The following is a 19,981-nucleotide window of genomic DNA, read 5'->3' as shown; positions in this document are numbered from 1 at the left end:
CACGGCAAGCACTTCAACGCTTCTTCCGACCGACAAGCCAACCCTGTCGTCCTCCTCTGCGTCGGCCCCGTTCGACTTATCTGCTTTCACGCCCCCGTTATCTGTTCATCGCGCGTCCCCAAACGCGCCGCGAACTTTTATTCGCCGGCTGTTTGTGGGCGGCTGGCTCGTGCTGATTCCTAAACCCCATTGTCCGACAGGACACCCACCACTGAGCCCTTTCGGGCCAGGTACCAGCGTGGCGGAGGGACGGAAGGGCGACAGGTCCGCCGGGAAGAGGCCATACAATGGCCCGTCGACTGCTAGGGCTGTGTCTACAGGGGTGGTCACGCAAAATCTCCGGGTCATAAAGCGGACTTTTGTCGGGCCAGGGAAGCTAGACACCTACCTCCACGGATCCCCTTTCAGGGAGGTGAGAAAATTTCGTCGACAGAGGTAACAGAGATCTTCGCATTGTCCCAGCGAGATTAAGGGCCCTATCAGCCACGCTTGTTTACCGGAGAATCGGAACAGGACTGGGCGGACATTCTTCGAAGTGAGCGAGAGCTGTAACTTTCTTTCGCGGAGGAATGTTTTAACGAATGTTTTGTCGGTTGCGACGAAAGGAAGTTGGGTTCTTTTCTTTGGAACGTAATTCTTCGAATATTGTTTTTTTATAGATATTGGAAGAATGTTTGGACGATAGGTAGTTAATTTGATTAGTAAAGATAATGGTAAGTGTCATCTGTTTTCGTGATCCCTTTGCAGACGTTTGAAATTAATATTGCTTGAGAAATGTTCTTGTAAGCGTCGAAAGAAAAATGTTTACCTTTGCATTATAAATATCAAATGAAACTCATTAGAAAGATTTTCAATGGAAATTGGATACCGTTCTATCGCTGTCAGTATTTAAGATCTTTCTTCTAGCAAATTATTCACGATATAACAGCTTTAATTAGCGCACCCAAGAAAAAATTAATAAGGCAAGGGGTTACTTTCTGTTCAATCACTTTGCGATACCGCGTTAACGTAGTCAAAAGAATACTAAATATTTTCCTAATCGCTGTACCGTAACTCCTAAAATGCATCTATTTTCAGAGGATACGAACAGTTGTACCTTGTAAGTGCCCTATCGGCTTTTATTTACCAGGGAATCGAAATGGGGTCAGAAATCTTTCGGGCAGAAAAACAGGCAACTCTTTCTCTCTCTCTGGGCGATAGTGGACGCGATTGCGGGCGCGGTTTTAAAACAAGAGGAAAGATTAAATCAGTTCGGAATTTATGATGGAAATGGAAATCGAGGTACGCTTCTTTCAACGGAGAAATTGCGGAGAAGAAGACAAAAGTGGTCCGGTCGTTTTACTGGGCAGGAGAGAAAGGGGAGCACTCGATGAAACTAATAATCGACAAACAGAAAAGGTAAACCCGCCCGTCCGTAAGAAGAATATTATCGTCGAGCAAGACGAAACTTTCCGTTTGTTCCGAGCATCGAAGTCGGCCTGGCCGGCTTCCGGTCTCGTTAATAAATCACGGGATTTAGAATAGCAGCTTGCATTGTGCGCGAGGAGATATTCCGCCGAAACGGCGCGCCACGCCGTTATCAACGGGTGACTCCTCGGTTCGTGACACCGAGTTCAAATCCCTTTCAAGCGCGTAATCTCGTTATCGCGAACGTCCTATTATAGTTAATAATCGCGCATACGGCTGCGTTCGCGGTATAAATCACACAATGCCTGGCGATACCGGTTTTCGGTCGAAAATGCGCTCCGCTGACGGTCCCGTATCCCCGGGTACTTGAGTCAACGGAAGAGATCTGGAGGAAAAAAGGGTAGAAAACGAGCCAGCTCTTCGTGGCTTCGCCAGGGTGGTTTCTGCAATGGTAGAGCGGAATCATCGAGAAACAGGGTCCAAACGGCACGTGCATTAGATGTTTGCGCTTTCACGGGTTCTTTCGGAACCCTCCTGGCAAACGAGAAAGCTCTGCGAGCTCTTCCCAGCCGGGGCGGGTATTGTACGTAGCGACGGAGTAGCTCGTAAGTTTCGGCCAAGTTTCTGCCGCGTCAAACAGCAATGGCCCGAAATTCGTACAATACGATTCAAAAGGCATCCGCAACTTTCTTCGGCTATAACTGGAGCGTCGCGCGGCAGCTTCTCGCGATATCCGTGAAAATTCACAGGAAATCCTACCGCGCGAGTTCCGTCAACCTCCCCTCTCGACGCTAAACAGGCAATATTAATTGGAGCGCGGAGTCGCGCGAAAGCGGGAGATACACAGTTTCCGCGGGACGGTGAAATCCGGTTTTCCATTCGACACCCGTTAATCGGCGAGCGAGATTTCGCGTGAAACAAGCCGCGAGAAAAAAAATTCGAATTACAGGTCACGAAAATTGAAATTGATTAATATGCGGTTTGGAGAGCGTTGGATAACGGTCTCGAATCGATAATCATTTGCCCCCTCCGACGACCCCTCACCCCCTCGCCCCACGCCCACGTGTTTAATGGGACCGTAATCAACGAGCGGGTTCTCGCGAAATCGTGCTTTGTCCGACGGATTTCAACCGACATTTTTTTTCCCTTATTACTTTCGTGTGACGATTCGCGGGGCGTAGGTTGCGCGCGCGCGACCTAAATATCGCGCGAGCTTGGAAAATTGATCATTCATTCCGTGCCCATGCGGGCCGGCTTTCAAATTCTAGTATTCGGTAACCCGAATTTCTCAGTCCGAAATACGCGTCACGAAAACACTCCACGCGAGTGGTGGATCTCGCCATTTTTATCAACGTTTTTTTTTTTTACTGAAAACCTTTGTATATATTGAATCGTCGTGCAATCTCATCGGGACTACGCGGATACGGAGGTGGATAATGGATCCATGTACGTTCATCCGATATGCGTCAGGTCCCTTGTCTTATGACATAGAACCAGATCCGCGGTGAAGATTTCAAATTGAATTTGAACTGCTAATCAGTCCAGCTTTTCAATGGAAAAGCATATGTAGATTTAATTAAACACGAATTATAATCATATCGTAATAAATTTAAATGACATGTAGAGGCAGGTAAATTCAATATTAATTACAAATGTATACGTACATGTATAATGCTATTCACTTTTATGAATGTTTAATTGCTAAAGCAATTTTCTCTTGCGCTGAATACAGAATTCGTTTTCTCGCTACGAAATGATCAAAAGCGAAATCGTCCTAGGCCTAGTTAGAAAAGACTCGCAAAACGGAGGTCCAACATTAATCCGAGCTCGGTGAATCGACGCAAACGAATCGCATTCATTAAAACACATGGGCGGACCTCCGGTACGGCACTTGAACCTCCGGCGACCTTAAAAACGGGCCCGCGACGCCCGAAGGTCTCAGGTGCGCCTTCGGCAAGGTAGAATTTCGCTCGTAAAACTTCCGGATGGATTCCTTGAGCCCCGAAAAGTCTCGGGATCGACATTGTGCGGGTCGCGTGCACCGACTGACCTCGTTCCCCCCTCGTTTCAAGAGAGTCACGTGGCCCGTCCGTTAATTTCGCGGCACTCGGACCGCGAACAGGGCCAGACAAAAGCAGGGAAAGAGGAACGCGGTGTCCCGGGCCCGTGGGACGAGACGGGCATGATGATGCGAGGAGCGCACGATTCATCGCGGAGGAAAAAAAAGACGGACGCCAGGTTCCGTCATTGGCAGATTAAAGCGGGGACGGCGAGTCTTTGATCTCCGACAGGACAGGACTCGCAAGAAATAGGAAAGACGAGCGTGAAACGCGAGCATTCGCCTGGAGTTACAGGGTGGGACGGCGAACTCTCCTGAGAGAGCAGCCAGCGACTCGCTTTTACCCCGTCGACTTTGCGAGTAACGACAATCAACGAGGGAAACGAACGGCAAAAATGAACACGAAGACCCTGGAAGCAAAAGAAACGAAAGGGAACAACAGCGTCGCGAAGATGAAGAACGGCAGGAGCACGCGCTCCTACCCAGCTATAGCGATCGGACCATCCAGCGTTCATCGTCGGTCCAGAGACGAGAAGTACGTTTTACTCTGGTTTTTCTGGTAATACTTACGAAAACGAAGTACGACTGCCTCATGGTCGCCAGGGTGGTCGTCTCCGTGGTACGTCGAGCTAGTTTCCGTTGCAAAAACACCCCCTGCGTTGGAAACGTTACCGAAATCCGCGGTCTGTCGCGACACGCTCGCCGCTACTCTGTTCCCGCGAGCTTTCGTCAAAGATCCTCGACTTGCCGCCGCGTACACACTGCACCGTCCAGGGAAGGGCGCATCGAGGAGAACCAAGGTGCGACCCCTGCTCCGAGACGAATCCACCGGGTCTTTCTCACTTTATCATTTATACCGTCGCTCACACTTTTATCTGCTCTTTTCCCTTCGACTCTTTCTTTCACCCTTCTTCCTCGAGCTGCGGTTCACACATGGCCACTCTCTCGCGAACCGTGTCTGCGCGCGACGACGATTATCAAGTATCGGCTTGTTTTATTCTATCTTCTCGTTTTTCGGGATGATGAACGGGATCGGGGAGGGGGAGAAAAGTGAAAGCGGTGCTCGACAGGCGAACCGTCGGAAGCGGTAGGTGTATCGTCACTGTTCGCGCGGATCACACGACCAACTGCGCGGCGGCTGTCGCGATGCGACGTGGTTTTACAGCCGCGGGAGAGGACGTGCGGGCGACAGGGGTTGATCGCGGAAAACACGGGTCGGCCGCGATGCGCGCACGTGACCACGGATGCTCGGCGATGTCGTCGGGCCGAAGTGCGCCGCACGAGTGTCGGCCTTAACGTCTCGAAAGCGCTTGACGTTGGCGCCCGTGCAGCCAAGGTGGGGGCTGGAGGGGTTCGCGGAGAAACACAGTCTGCCCTTCCTCCCCCTCCACGTCTAACCAACGCCAACTCCAACCCTCCTGCACACCCCCCCGCCGCAACGCTCTCGTTGCCTCTCACTCTTTTTCTCTGTGCCCGTCTCTCTCACCCCTTGGTGTACCGCCGATCCCACGTCCACCCACTTCGCGTTGGTGCCGAGGTTGGAATAAAGTGCTGCCGTAGGGGTGGTTTTGGCCGCACGACCAAGAACTGACGTGGGTGAGGGGAGGTCGGATCGAGACCGTGCACAGTATGTGTGATATTTCAGCGATCCGGCTGGACATGATTGAATTTGGATAATGATTCCGATGCGTGGAAACAACGCAGCAACTGGGGTGCGCTTCGTAACGGGGGATGCGCGGTTATCTTCCCTAGATTCTGCGAAAAATGTGTCGTCTAAAATGCTTCCAAAAGCTGAGTCGGACAAAGGAAGGATTTTTTTAGAAATGTCGCTTTGTTATTTAAGTCCCCAAGGTCATTCTCGTATTTTTTTGTGTATGTACATTTGCCCTTTGTCTGTACGCATTGTAGCTGACATCGTTGTGGAAATAAACGGATCTATTTTTTTTTTCAGTAATACCTTGGTAAAAATTGTCGAAAAAGTCATTCGTGAAAAAAGTGTTCTGTTGGCTGATTCACGTGAATCGACTGTTCATTTCGACGGATTGTTGTTGTGGTAGGATACGACTTGTAACTTAATCGCAATTTTTAATTACTCTAATTACCCATCGATGAATTTTTAATATGTAAAGTCGAATGGCAAGAAGACTGATGTCACGATTATTGAATATATCTTACAGGAATATGGACGATTATTATCAACCGTGTAATAATAAATCTTTAAAGGGTATAAAAATAATAATTCGAAGCATCTGGAGAATCTAGGTTCAGTTACATCTACCTCAGATTTTTGAAATATCGTATCGTGTAATTTCGGAAAGGAACGACGTGTGACCGCGAACTTGTGTCTATCTTCGAATGCCGCACTCTTCTTTATGATGATTCTTGAACGCAGCGGGTGATGGTCCACGGGATTCGCGAACAAAACGATGATCTTCGCGGAATTGTCGGGAAGGAGACAGTCGGGTTACGAGGCTGGGGGTGTACTGGTTGAGATAAGGTAGTGTATTACGCTCTCGGGGGTTGTGTTTCTGGAACAAAGGGGGAGAATTTCATTCTGAGAAACTTTTCAGTTGTTGAGCGCGTTGCTCGACTCTAGTTTTAGGTCCTGGAACTTCGCGGTAATTATTATCCGCTGTACAAGGTGTTTCGAAAGGGTGCGAGAACTTCGTAAGAAGGAAATCGGACCAAAAGACGGTCCTCGGTGTTTCCTATCAGCAGAAAAAAGATCGACTTCGAGCGTCGTTTCTGTAATATCCGATTTCACAGTAACCACGAAGAACTTATTCGAACCTTACTACGTACTTTGGGTCTTTTCCGAGTCAATAGTGTTTTCATTTCTTTAGTGCTATATCCTTGTACACCTTTTCCAGTTAATCGCGTGCTCGGTTTTTCCAAGATCTCTTTTAAATTCGAGAAAAATAGAAAAAAGTCCAGTTTCAATTGTACTTCGAATGCGTGGACGAAACAAACACTGTATCGGGGTTAATTAAGTTTCTCCGGACACGCAAAAGGGGATGAGAAAGTAATCCTGCGAGTGTGGGATTAAACAAGTCATTAGAAGACCCTGTATCTATGTGTATTGACATTACCGACAGGTGTATGGGATAAAGCGGCAATAAATATCGCAGAGGAGTGGCGCGCGGGTATACGAAACAGAATTTTATAGCTCGGTGAATATCCTGATTTACCAAGGAAATATCTTTTGTGAAACGGGCCGTTGGAAGTTGGATTCCGGTGACGGAGATTGAAGCGCAGCCCTCCCCCACGCCGATGGAGATTTATCGAGGTTGAAAATCCAGCGGGGTAGCGTCGGCATCCGGGACTATTATTTGAAAGCTTGTCAATGCGTCAAAAAATCGGTCAGCGGAGAAATGATTACTGTCGTGTACCCGCGGTGCGTTCGTTGTTTGACGAACGTTAATCGAAACGTTGACCCGGTTCGCGAGCGTGTCCAGCGTCCGCGTAGCGACCGCGCGCGCTGCACACGAGCGCTCGGAATCAAACGTCTATTTGTTCCGCGTGCGCGTCGCGCGCATGAGAAACGATGCCTACGACCCGGAGCCATCGGCTGGTCTTGGTAAATTGTCCGCTGTTCTTTCCCCGACTTTTTTCTTGAATTTTATTTCATCCATAGCGTTCGAAAATATATTCCTCCGTTAAAAATGTCGATTTGAAAAACGCGTCACACTCACCACGCCGGTTCGTACGAGCCAGGTAACCACTTTTACTCGGTTAAACGGTTAACATTCGCAATTTCACCGCGGTTCACCGAATTTACACGCGTCGTTCGACGATTCTAGCCGGTTAGCTCGTTAAACAAACTGTTAATAAAATGTTTTAACCGTTGAAGTAACAGTTCATGTTTCATTGTGCTCGGTAATACATTAAACTGATAATTACCATCTCCCCGATTCTCCATGGATGGTGAGTTTATTAATTTGTCGTGTTCGAGCCGTGTGATTCTGTAAAGAGAATCGGAATTGAATTTTGCGTTGATAAATCGCGTGATATACTCGAACAATATGGATACCGTGTATTGAGAGCCAATAATAATACAAATTCAAATTTCAGAATCTCTTCGTAACCATTACAGCATACGATATTACAAGGAAGTATTCTAAAGCTATTACTCCACTAAATGCCTTGTAGTTTCGTAGCCTTTGATAGTTGGTCCATATCCAAAATCATCCGGTGGCCGAGATTGGGTTCCGCGAAAGGCAAGGAAGGTCCTTTTAATCTCAATAAATTTCAATGGTCGCGATGTCTCAAAGCGGCTGCAGTCTATTTGTCGGGAAGGAAAAAAAAATGGTATTTCTAGATCGCGTTCGCATTCATAGTCGCATCGAATCAATAGATATAACGCATGCTCGAGTTTCCGCAGGACGTGTGCTCGATACAAGACAAGGTCGCGCGGGACACGACGCGTCGGTAGATGGGTCCCGTACACCACTCCGGGTAAACTGTATTCGGACGATCGTCGTTTTAGATAAACGGTATCCGGATAAACTGGATCCCTCCGCATCTTAAATCGAGCCTGCACTTTGTACGCGCTGCTCGTGTCACGTTTTTTCGCGTGGCTTTCTCTTATTGCAAGAGGCACCAGCGGGAATGGCCATCGGAGACGCGCGAAAAAGCCGGAAAGTCCATCCTCGTTCCCACGGTGAAGACTCTGCCTTTCTATTATGTCGTGTGAGCATTGAACTTTCGGATTTTCAGGGATCAATACGCTGCTCATCTTTCCAAGAATATTTTTCAATTAATAAATAATCAGACTTAGAAATTTACAGAGCCACGTGGTATTTTTGATTTTCTAAAATATGCAAAGGAAAACTTATAAATAAATTTAACGAGAATTTTAGCTTTCTAGGAATATGCTAGAACGTACAGTATAATGGAAGACTTCTTTTTAAATCTAGTTTATATAAATTCATAGAGATTATACAAGAACCATATTTACTTTCGGTTCCGTAGAAGTATATCTTAATCAATGACGACGACGGAAATTGTACCTGCGCGGAAGTACATTAAGGAACAGATCAACCTAAATCAATCTTCAGGGGTGGACACCCTAAATGATTCCTCGAGGATCAAACGAGCACCGAATCTCGACAGGAAGATCAACCGATGGGAGATTAGTCTTATCAGAGCGGCGTTAACATCTAAGGATAAGCAACACGAGAATTGAACTGTCTTAAAGTCTTCACCGACCCTAAACCTGCGAAATCTCAGTCGCTCCCTTCTTAAGGGTGAGATAATCGCTGAGTGCGGAACGAAAGGGTCACGAAATTTCGTACAAAGATTTCTTCCTATTTCCGCCATATTTATTTCGACGGAGAACTGTGTCGCTCGCTGAGAAAGCGACGCAAAATCAATGGAAACAAGAGGCGAATACTCAAGAATGTTCGTCGAGCACTGAATAGGGTGAGATCATGGCGTTAAAACAGCCTGAAGTTTATTATTTCAGACTGGAAAGTTTTCTATTAATTTTTGAAGAGATAAAAAGAGCGAGAGAAAAAGAGCGAGCGAAAAAGGGAAAACGAGCGAAAGAAGTCGAAGAAAAAGGAGCAGACGGAATCGAAAACTTTGAAGTAACTCCAATTAGCAAATAAAAATAAAAACCTCATTATACCAGTTCTCCCGGTTGAACGTTTAATATCGAAAGTCAGCGCAGATCCATTTTTTTCAGTCGGAAATAGAGCGGGTTATAAAGAACCCGTAATTAGCAGGTAGCGATTTCAAAAACGTTCGATAAATCTCCGCACGTTCGCAAAATTGGGGAACGACCGAGGATTTCCGTTTCTCGTGGATCGTCGTTGAACGAGGTAACTGTTTATCCGGACCGGTCAAAGATCCGGCGAATTAAAATTCGGCAATCTTGGGCCCGGAGCCGCGGGCCAATCGCTTCTCGCTTCTGGAACGCGTTCAAAAGAATAAATGAAAAATTCCGCCGATGAAAAATTCCGTGGCTCGAATAAAAAAAAAGGGCATGAGGAAAAGGGAAGAACGGAAAAGAAAAACGGGGCGAATAGATTCTTTTCATTGCAAATGATCCGCGCGTCGCGGGAGGATACACTGATACACACGCGGAATAAAAGTGACCACAGACCCGCGACCGTGAAATCGATTTCCATTCGAACGAAAAACCGCGAGCGCACTTGGCGGACCGGGCCGCGGGCAAAAGCGAATTTCGATTCGGCTTACACGCGGCTAACTACACGCGAACGATCACGCGACGCATTTTCACGGCCGTCGACGGATGAAAAGCGCCGGCGCGCGTCCATTCTGCACCCGATTTATTTTCATTCTAGCCAAGTGTACCAACCGTCGGCCGCCGCCACCACTTTTTCTACCTTCTTTATTTATCCGCGTACACGTTGTATACTCGCCGTGCACCGCGCGCCGGGGATAACTCCGTTACGAGCGAATAAAAGAGGAAACGACGCGACGCGTGAATCCGTGAACTGGCGGAATGCGAGGGTAAACGGTGATATTATGTCGTGCCCGTTCGAAATGCGGGGAAGTTTTTTTTTTGTACAGAAGATAGCCGGGTAAACGGTGTACAAAGTATTTTTCACTGTTCTACGAGTGAAGAGTTAAATAGTTTAACCTTGCAGTTTCTTTAGCGAGTCACGCGAATTACTGTTAATAATTTACTAGAGGAGGAAAAAATTGTATTACACCGAAATCATTGTGTATCGATAACGGAAAGTAATACTTGAATGTTGAAAGAAACGACACTCATGCTCCGTTGTCTGTGAAACAAAAAAATGGTAGAAGTCGAGTTTACAGTCGAGCGAAGCAGAACTCTCACTACGACGCAAAGTCACCGTAGAACTAACCTTCACCGATTCACAATCTGTAGCACCGCTGGAAATACTACAGCAAAGTAAAACAATATATAAAATTCAAAGCGAACCTCCCCTTCCGCGGTAACAGAGCTGTCACTGTTCCCGTCCCATCGCGCGTTAACAAGGTGCTTCCACCTTTTTCCGGTTACCAAACGTCCACGGCAGATGCCTGTTCCGGGGCAGGAGCGGCAGTGTATCTTTATAGCCGGAACGCCGAACGAAATCACCTGCGGAAATTCACTTACGCGCGAGCAAGCCGGTCGTTTACGGGGAACCTGGAGTGCGCTGCCAGCGCAGCACAATGAACAATAGACCTCATCTTCTTATATCTACACGTATATACAGGGTGTCGGTTGGAGAGCAAGCAGAAAAACAGAGAAAGGGAGAGGAAGGTGGAATATGACCGCATAACACACACACGCGCGATTCATCGTGCAGCGTTGATGCACGCGTGCTCGGGGTGTATCCCCGCGAGGAGGACGCGCGACGGGACACACACGGTGGGCCCGACTTCGTCGCATAATGTCGCCGTTTATGCGCCGCACGTGCGCGAACAGCTGCATTTTAAAATCACGGATTCCGCGGCGCGCAATTTGTCAGAAAATTCGAGCGATCGCGTGCTCCCCCTCCCGCCCTGTCGGCGACGTCTACGAGGATTCTCCCACCTCCGAAACGTTCAACCCTTCGGGCCCCGTCGCGAATCGCGAATTTCTCAACGATCTCGCCGTCCCGCTTCCACCCGACCGCTCGCACTCTCGTCAACTTTTTCCCGTGTAAGGACAATCGATTCTTGCCCGCGACGATTCCGCTGGCAAACGGATTTCTCTGTCTGACGGAAATACGACGGCAGACGTTTTATTATTGACGGCTGAAGAATTTTATATCCGTTACGGGGGTGGAATTTCTGCCCGCCTCGCGATGAACGAGGCGACGTTTTGAGTGGTGCCGGGGAATCGCAGTTTTTCGGTGAATTCTGGCGCGAGGGGTTTTAAGCTTTTTCGGGGAATAGGGTTTGTTTGATTTTAATTGAGATTTTGATATTTGGTGAAGGTTATTATGGGGATTGTTCGAGTGGAGGGGTAGTTTGGGAGTAATAATACCAAATTTGATGGTGGATTCGATGCGTTCTATTCGTGTAATAGAAATTCGTACTTGTTTTATATCTCTAATCAAATTTCAGGCAAACCGATGAACGTGATTAAATTGAACGGCTGAAAATTAATTATGGATAGAATTTCATCTGATGTGTATTTTGCTTTAGTAGTATTATGTAGAGAATATAATGATATATCCGCAGAATCGGGAACATTGCAAGAAGAAATGTATTGATCCTGAACGCGTGAAGCAAGCTAGTAGGTTCTGTAATTCCATCTTTAATCATACGGCCCGTGTAAATGTATAAAAACAGATAGAAAAGGGGTGCATAAATATGAAACTCTGAAGAAGAGGAAGGTTTTAAAACGATCTCGAGACGGTTTCACGGAAACGTTAGTGCTCTTAGTTCCCCGGGCTTTGCGGACGTTTATTTTCTTCGAGAAAAATGATGGAAACGTGGTGGCGAGGAAGAAGACCGCGGGGCCGTAACGAGACCACGAGCGTTTCCCCATCCACGAAAATCTACTTCGCGATGAAAGAGATCCCAGAATTTGTTTTTATCCACGTCAAAATTAATTTTTCCCGCGGATAAACCGTTGGAGATGGAGAAACCAGGGGAAACGGTTTATTCTGCGCGAAAAGGAAATCGTTCGAACGATTTGCTGAAACTGCGAGGCACCGAACGATGTTTCATCGCTGGAAGATAGCAAACTGTGAATACGATTTGTTCCAACCTCCTTATACAATGTGCTCCTGAAGAAATCAAATAATTGTAATGAATTCTTTTCCGAAAGATACGTGAAAGATAACTTCTCACAATAAATCTGCTATTTTATTAATTCAAACGTATTAAAATTACGTACAAACATTCAAACTAATTACCGTATTCATATAAGTACTTCCCGTAGAAGATGCACGATTGCATCGATACTGAAGTAAGAAGTCCGAAACGCGCCAATTCGACTCGCGCCACGAAGTCACGATTAAAAATCAAGGAAACGACGCAACCGCGACGAAAATCTCACGCGTGCCCGCGTTCATAAAGCTCGAGCATTTCGCGTAATTCGATCAGACGAGGAGTTACTTGCCGGCTTAATTACACGCTGCAGCCCCACCCCCCGTGCCCCAACCGGCATAATCATGAATTTCAGATTAGACCTCGTCGGGCTTGTTGTCTGGGATTCTTCCCGAAGTAGCTTCCGGGCTGGTTGGTCCTCGAGTAACGCGCGATTCTTTCGAATCTCCAGCGATAACGTCGACAATAATTAAAGTCGAACGGTCCCGGCCGCGCGACGCTAGTTCGCGGGACGAAATGTAATCGAATTTAAAGATCCGCCGGGGATAGGGACGAGGAAAAGCATCGATTCGATGCTAATATCCCGGCCGTAATTGAATTTCAATGGAAACTTTCCATTCGCTTTGCATTGAAAACTGTTTAACCGTTTAAGATGAACCCGGCCGAGTCCGGCGCGGCGCGTCGCGGCTCGGGGCGGGGCGGGGCAGATACGGTCGAGCGCGTGGAGAACAGAAAAGGAGGAGAAGCGAATAATAAAAAAGAAAAGAGAAACAAAAAGAGAGAAAAGGGGGGAATGAAAGTAAGAGACGAGAAAAATGGACGGAAGGAAGAATAATACGAATAACCGGGGCTGGCCGCTCACCGATTACTTTCCGGGGTTAAAGACCCGGGGCCGGTCTCAAAGTTCCCTTCGTTAGCGGGGCTGGTGATAAAGGACGCCTTTTTTGCATTGAAAGCGTTTACTGTTGCCTCAGCTAGTCTATATGAAAAGAGCCCCGGAGACCCACTTACGTGGCGGGACCCTTGAATTCGCTAATTAACGCGGCTGAGTCATGATGTCACTCGTCAGGTATACACCCAGCCTCTCTTGTAAAGGTCACGTCCAGCAGCGTGAAACACTTGACCGACACGCCGCGTACCCGGCATTATTCCACGCCACGGTTTTCCACGTTCCTGGATATTCAAACGCGGGCTGCATGCCGTGGCGGCGAGGGAAACATGGCCGCGATCATAAAGTACACAACGGCGTGCCAAGAAACTCGAGACAACGTCATATTTCTGGTCGACCCGGGTACCGGCCCGCTTACCCGCTCACTTATTTCGCTCCTAGTCCCATTCGACAACGGATAATACCCGCTGGAAATCGTATGCCCGAGTTTCGTGTTTGCTACCTGTGCTGTGAACATATTGGGATCGCTGGGAACAACGACGGATTATAACTAATATTGATACGAGGTAGGAGTCTAGATTAGAGCAGAGGTATCGTTATATAGATTTAAGACTGGTATTCTCTATACATCCTTATTTGCTGTATTTTAACGCTTTTGAATGGTTGTGCCGTAGATTCAAGATGGGTTCCGTTCAGATATGCACTTTGAGACTTCTGGATTAGTTGGGTATGATTTGCATAAAATGTCTCATTAGCTACCATCGCTCGAAGCTCTCAGCACACTGCGCGACACGATGAATCCACAAACGAGCCTCGTTTAGTAAAAAGGCAAGATCAAAAAGAAGAGTCCTTTCCACTATCGAAATCATTTGAAGCTATACGACCTACAGTCGAAACGATTAAATGTTGATTCATTGCGCTAACGATAAAATTTCCATATTCATTAGGACCCGATTGAAAGCTGAATTTCATTCGTACTTATAATCTGCGCGTAATTGGCCACGACCGTCTGTCGTGATGATCGGAAATTATTAGCCGAAAAAGGACGGATCATCGTTCGCCCCGGGCGTCCTTCCATCAATATTCGTACAACGTTCTACCTCGTGTATTAATATAGGCGTCCAATTAACTCCGACGGAACAGAGGAAAGAATTCGCAGACGAAAAAGTTTGTAAACAAAAACGTCCGTGGGGTACTTCGATTTATATTTTCAACGCGAGTCTGCTGCGAATTCCGAGTGGCAGGGGCCGCTCTCTGGGAACGTCTGTAGCAAAGTTCAGAAAGCCCCGCGCTGGCTGCATCGGCCAAGACTAATTTGAACTTTTCCCAAAAGTTTCCGGTGACAAATTATCCCCGGCGAAAATAGAGTGCCGCTTGAGATTCAACGAGGAATTTTATTGCATTACACTCGTAAGACTGCTCGTACACGCTCCGCGCTGCGGCGAAGGGGAGAGCAGGCGAGTCAGGGCGCGCGCGGTTCGTAGTTGCGCCACCGTTTCACCGGGTGAAAAATGAAAGCTTTAACGACGAAGCACAGGAACACGTTCTAACGTGCAAATAAATTTGCTGGGACGCGTAACGGTCAATAATTCGTGACGCGACGCCTCGCGAAACTGCCCCGAACCGTAGCGCAAATACTTTCATTTCGAATGCAAATTAATGTTACCGGTTGCGGGACACTCGCAACGCCCGCGTTCCTCCATTCGAGCGTTCAGATTAAATCCTCGCGGACGAACTATCTCTTGACGATCCTTTGATTCGTCGGACGAACCTCTTAGTTTTATATTCAGCCGGAAAGCACGGAAAATGATTCTGTACTTGGCCAAGGTATTTTTCATCCTCTCCCGATTTTCAGTAATCTGTCGAACCCCGAGAAAAACCGATTACGTTCTGAAATAACATTTAACAGACCCGTAACACGAATTTTCATCGAAATCTCGGAAAGTAGTTGCCAAAGTTAAATTAATTTTAATATAAATATGCAAATTCCCGGACATTGTGCGCACCGTATTGGCTGGCACAGTGTCAAGTAATTTGTCAGAAGTTTTACCAAGTATCGCCTGACATTAGCTTATGACGTTAATTATACAACTCGCGACGTTGAGTTTTGCTGCTTCTACTTTTTCGTTTTTTTCTCTTCTTTTCTTTTTAGGGTCTTTAAATGGCCGGTTTGACGACGCTATTTTATCATCGGGAACTTTCCGGTGACGAAATTTAATCCGTGAACGATTAACCTAGTTATCTATTTTTTTTCCTTTCTCTTTGGCACTTTTGAATATTATGCTTTTGCTTTTTGGGAATTTTCGCAGGGAAAAGTTCGCTATCTCATGTCGCTTCGGGGAAAAAAAAGATGAACGAGGAAACTCGGCGGAAATGGGTCGCGTTACATCTTGCGGGACAAACGTGTGTCTGAGTTTCCTCTGGAAGTAATCGAAGTAAGCGCGAAGCAATCACGGTAGTAGTTGAATCGAGTTTTGGTCTAACAGTACCGTTCCCTTGTAACGTTGACTTCCGTTAATGAGCTACGTGTAAACTCATCTCCTCAAAGTGACAAATCATCGTTCAATTGGACGGTTAATTTAAAATGTTCGGGTACCGTTCATCATTGACCGACTTTCCGGTCAATATTCATTACGTCATTGACACTACTTTCGCTCCCATTCGAAAGAAATATTTTCGTAACCGTGAATAAGTCCACTCTCACGAAATATGGAATTCGTACGTGAAATATAAAATACCCGTTGAACTGTAACTTTAGCTCGACCTTAAAACAAAACGAGTATGCACTGCATAACAACCACCAAAAAATAACAAATCCTAAATACTCACATTTCACCATAAATCAATTAGAACATACTAAAAACCCGGTGAAACCAACAATCATAAAAAGAAGAAATTCCAAAATCACATTACATCCAATGAAATACCAGTCTCAATTCGAAACAAAATAATCCTCAAAAAATTACAATTCCGACTCTTCAAAAGCTACACCCTGGATCAACTGGAATCGCTGAACCTCTAAGAGTGACCTGCCTCGTATTTCCCAAGACGAATGTGGTCAGCCCTGAAGATACCTAACAAACGGCTTTAAAGGGGTAGCGGACAGGGGGTGTGCAGTATCACGCGAGATGCGCCGCGAGAAGGGCGTGCGGATCGCGGCGAAATCACTCGGTCGTTCTGAAACGTGAACTGGTCGTGCCGCAGAGCAGTTTTCGGGTTAAAGATCTCGTTGGAACGGTGGCAAAAAGTCGTGGTGAGTGGTGGATCGATGCCACAGCAGCGACAGCGTGGCTCCAGCCAGCAGACGTCGTCGTCGCGTGTATACACCCGTACGCTCTCTCACCCCCATACCTCCTATCCGGCCCATTGCCATTCCTATTCCAACGATCTCCTCATCTCCATCGCCATCTATGTTCATCCCCCTCCTGTCCGCCACCCCTTTTCGCGTTCCACTCCTTTACCTCCGGGCTCTAAGGGCGTCCTTCTCTCGCTCGCCACCCTTCGACATCGTCTTCTTCCTTTACGATCCCCCGCGCCCCACCCCCTCATCGTTCGCCCAGGGCGCTCTAATACGACTACGAAGCGCCGTGACTGTACTCATGAGAATGTAACCCACATTTCGACCTAACGTTACTTCCGGTTTCCCCGGGAAACATATTGTGAGTTACGCTCAATGCCGTTTCGATATCTGTCACCGTTAATGGCGTCCGAGGGAAAGACGGCCGCGCCGCAGGAGGAGAAAGTTCTTGATCGTCGTGAATCGCGGGCAGAGGAAATAACGTTACTTCGGGTGATTTAGGGTTTTCAGAAATGACAGTAGAATGTTTCTATCGAGATCTGCGGATGCTTTGTAATATATGGAACACTGAATTTGTCGATTAATTCGTTTTCTGTATGAATTTCTGTATTACATCGAAATAAAGGGAAAGTAATGCTTTCCTTGCGAAACGTTTATGAACTTATCGTATTACATAATTGCCGATGAAATTCGAAATTCAAAGTTGACATCGTATTAGAAAGACTACGGTGAAACTCTATCGAAGATCTTGTACGTTCGTCAATTTCGGTTAAGACAGGAAAGAATTGGATTCGTGTCACTGGAGATTGACACGCGTCGTGGCAAAGTTACAAAGGCAGCGCCAGGTTAGTCACAATTTCCTGACAGTATCGCAGTCCCGTAATTCGATATACATTAGGCCAATATCTACAGGGGTTGTTGCTTAATTTCGAGACACGTAAACGTGCTCCCACGGAGTGATGGTTCCGAATACCATTCGAAGTTTCACCCGTCCCTGGCTACTCTATTACGTCTATACCGTGTACCGCCTAGACGCATTGGGAATAGGAGTACAATCCACATTCCGTGTTGTTACATCCCTAGCACCGGCGATGTCGCAAACACGGCGGTGTCTTGTGAGACGCGCTCCGGCGTTATCTCGCAGACTGCTCGTCGGGAAAACTTACGATGCTGATTAGAAGCGAAAAGTGCTGAACGTTTGTAACTGTTGAGTAAGTTTGCCAACGTTACAACTGTACAAACGCGCACATTTCTACGAGAATTCGCCCTAGCTCCACTTAAGGGATGGTTTGCGCCACCCAACAGGTACTTACAAGATATTAAAAGTACATAAATCGTTCGGTAGAATATTTTTAAGAAACTACTTTCTCAAAAACTGAAAATTCATTAATCTATCACGTAGCATAACTTTTCCACGAGTACAATTTTCTAAAAAAAATACGATAATATATAAACAATTACACGACGCAGATAAGACTGCTCAGTACCGACGTTTGAGTTCAATAAAGTTTACAACGACTCGAATCAAAAACTTATTAACGTTCGTATCCCTTAAAATTGAAGTCAATACGATCGTACCGTTTGAACTCAACGTTATCCGAGATCAGCGAAACGTTAAGGACCTAATAAAACCTTTGAATAATAATATCGAATATTCGAAGGGCCACTCGATGATTATTCGTTCCCCGCTGATAAGCCTTATAAATAGGGGAACAACGATTACGATGCTATCGGAATCCGGTGCAACATGGTCGGCTAACGTTCGTACGGCAAATAAAACGGCTCGGAGTGGGGGAGAAGACTCGAGCAATATATCGGCAATCCATTTCTTAAATCTACGTGATTTGTTCCGGGAAAGAATACAACCTAATAGCTGGAGCATTTATCGAAGAATGTAGCTCGTTCCGAGGACCCGATCTCCGTTTCTATATCTACGGTCCCATTCACGTCTCTCCGCCCCACCCACTTCGCGAGGCTGCCGCGGCGTCCTTGTCACCCAACCCCTGCGTAATGCGGTCATAGTACGTGCTAGGAAGTATTCCGGGGAGAAAAATGTAACCCACATTCCGGCGGAATGTTATTTCAGAGACGCTCGATAACGACTGCCGCCGCCCCGTGGCAGGAGGATAATTCTGAATTCAAACACAACGAAACGTAATGGAAAGAAAATGCTGGTTGAATATGAGATACGCGGGTGGTCGCCAGAATGGAACCGGTCGCGTTACGTCCCACAATATGTTTGCCGGAACGGAGTAATTCTAACGCCGTCCCGCCACGGGGACACGCTCGACGAATATTTAACGGGCGCATGTAAGTATCACGCGTATCGTGGGCCTTCGAGCGAAGGGCGAGTTCTAATTAGAGTGATTTTAAATCAACGCGACCCTTGATTCCGAATCGGTCGCGAAGCGAGACTCTCCTCTGGAACGAAGTATTTAATTAAACTAAGAACAGGGAATGAAAAGAACCTGGGAAGCTCTAGAGAAGAAAAAACCTCGAAGCCCGTTCTCTCTCTCTCTCTCTTTCTCTCTTTCTCTCCGGTTCGTTTTAAAGTCGAGCTTGCGGCTTAGGCCCGCGTTTACACTGCGATCCGCGGACCTGGAGTGTACGCCCCGTACGACCCGCGGAACGTACGCTTTTTTCATCATATTATTTCGACCGAAGGGAAAAAAAAGTAAAGAAAGCAGAGAGAAAGGGAGGAACTTGTTACACCAGGCCTCAACGAGCCGGAAATCGCCGGGGCAATGGAAGAACTGCTTAAAAGAAGTGGAGTTTGTGGGCACTTCACTCTAACGACGGGGAACCTCTAATGTTATTTCAATCGTAATAATTGCGCCCTAGAACAGCGTGCCATTAACACTGATTGCCATTTACTGAGCCGCTAGGCCACCAGGTTGAAATACACGTACGGCGAGAAAAGTATTCGATGGGAACTGCATTATTCATTCTCTTGCGCGATATTATTCCTTAATTTGTTACATTCAATCTACAGTGTGTTTTGAAAGCAGAAAACGATTTCTGAGGGACTGTCGACGTCGAGAACTCATCTGTGCCTAATCCCTACATTTCTCTGTAATTTCATACCGTTGTAACAAAAATATCTCATACAGTTTTTATTGGTACGCTGTTGCATACAATGCAAAGAACGAGATAAAAATCCTTTCTGCAACATACGCCACATGGTATACTAAAACATAGTTGCTCATTAAAAGACTCGAGGAATAATGAAATCGTATCTTGGTGAAAAGTAACACTTTGAGAAAAAAATATATTCTTTTTCATAACATGCTTTATATATTATATTTATAAAGTTTTTGTAAACTTATATTCTTGAGCAGAACAAATACAATTTTTAAATTAATTAAAAAATCAATGAATGATCTCTCAAGAAATTCTCCAATCTCTGTAGCAATTATAATCGCAATACCAATTAACCTCTTTGGGTAAAATAATTTCATGATATCTTTCTGAATTATTACTGAGGAGAAAATGATTTAATAATTCTATTAATTAACTTACTCTGTATAAAGTGTTACAAGAGATCAAAATGAAGCTCTGCATGAGCCGGCAATGCAGTCATAACAGAGAA

General features: G+C 46.3%; 1 protein-coding gene across 7 annotated transcripts in view; it reads right to left on the bottom strand.

Annotated features, from left to right (window-relative positions):
• The window catches only part of nolo (ADAMTS-like no long nerve cord), a 275,704-nt gene that overhangs the window by 244,558 nt on the left and 11,165 nt on the right, over positions 1-19,981 (bottom strand). The window contains exon 1 of one of the 7 annotated variants that reach the window (XM_076374404.1): positions 4,037-4,828. The exons of the other annotated variants lie outside the window; for them this stretch is intronic. Coding sequence (XP_076230519.1) covers positions 4,037-4,060 — 24 coding nt within the window. The 5' untranslated portion in view covers positions 4,061-4,828. Of the gene's footprint in view, positions 1-4,036; positions 4,829-19,981 lie in introns of those variants that run through there. 7 annotated transcript variants of the gene reach the window in all.

Source organism: Nomia melanderi, chromosome 2 (genome assembly GCF_051020985.1).
Source record: "Nomia melanderi isolate GNS246 chromosome 2, iyNomMela1, whole genome shotgun sequence".
Lineage (NCBI taxonomy): Eukaryota > Metazoa > Arthropoda > Insecta > Hymenoptera > Halictidae > Nomia > Nomia melanderi.
This window is presented reverse-complemented; position numbering and strand designations above follow the sequence as displayed.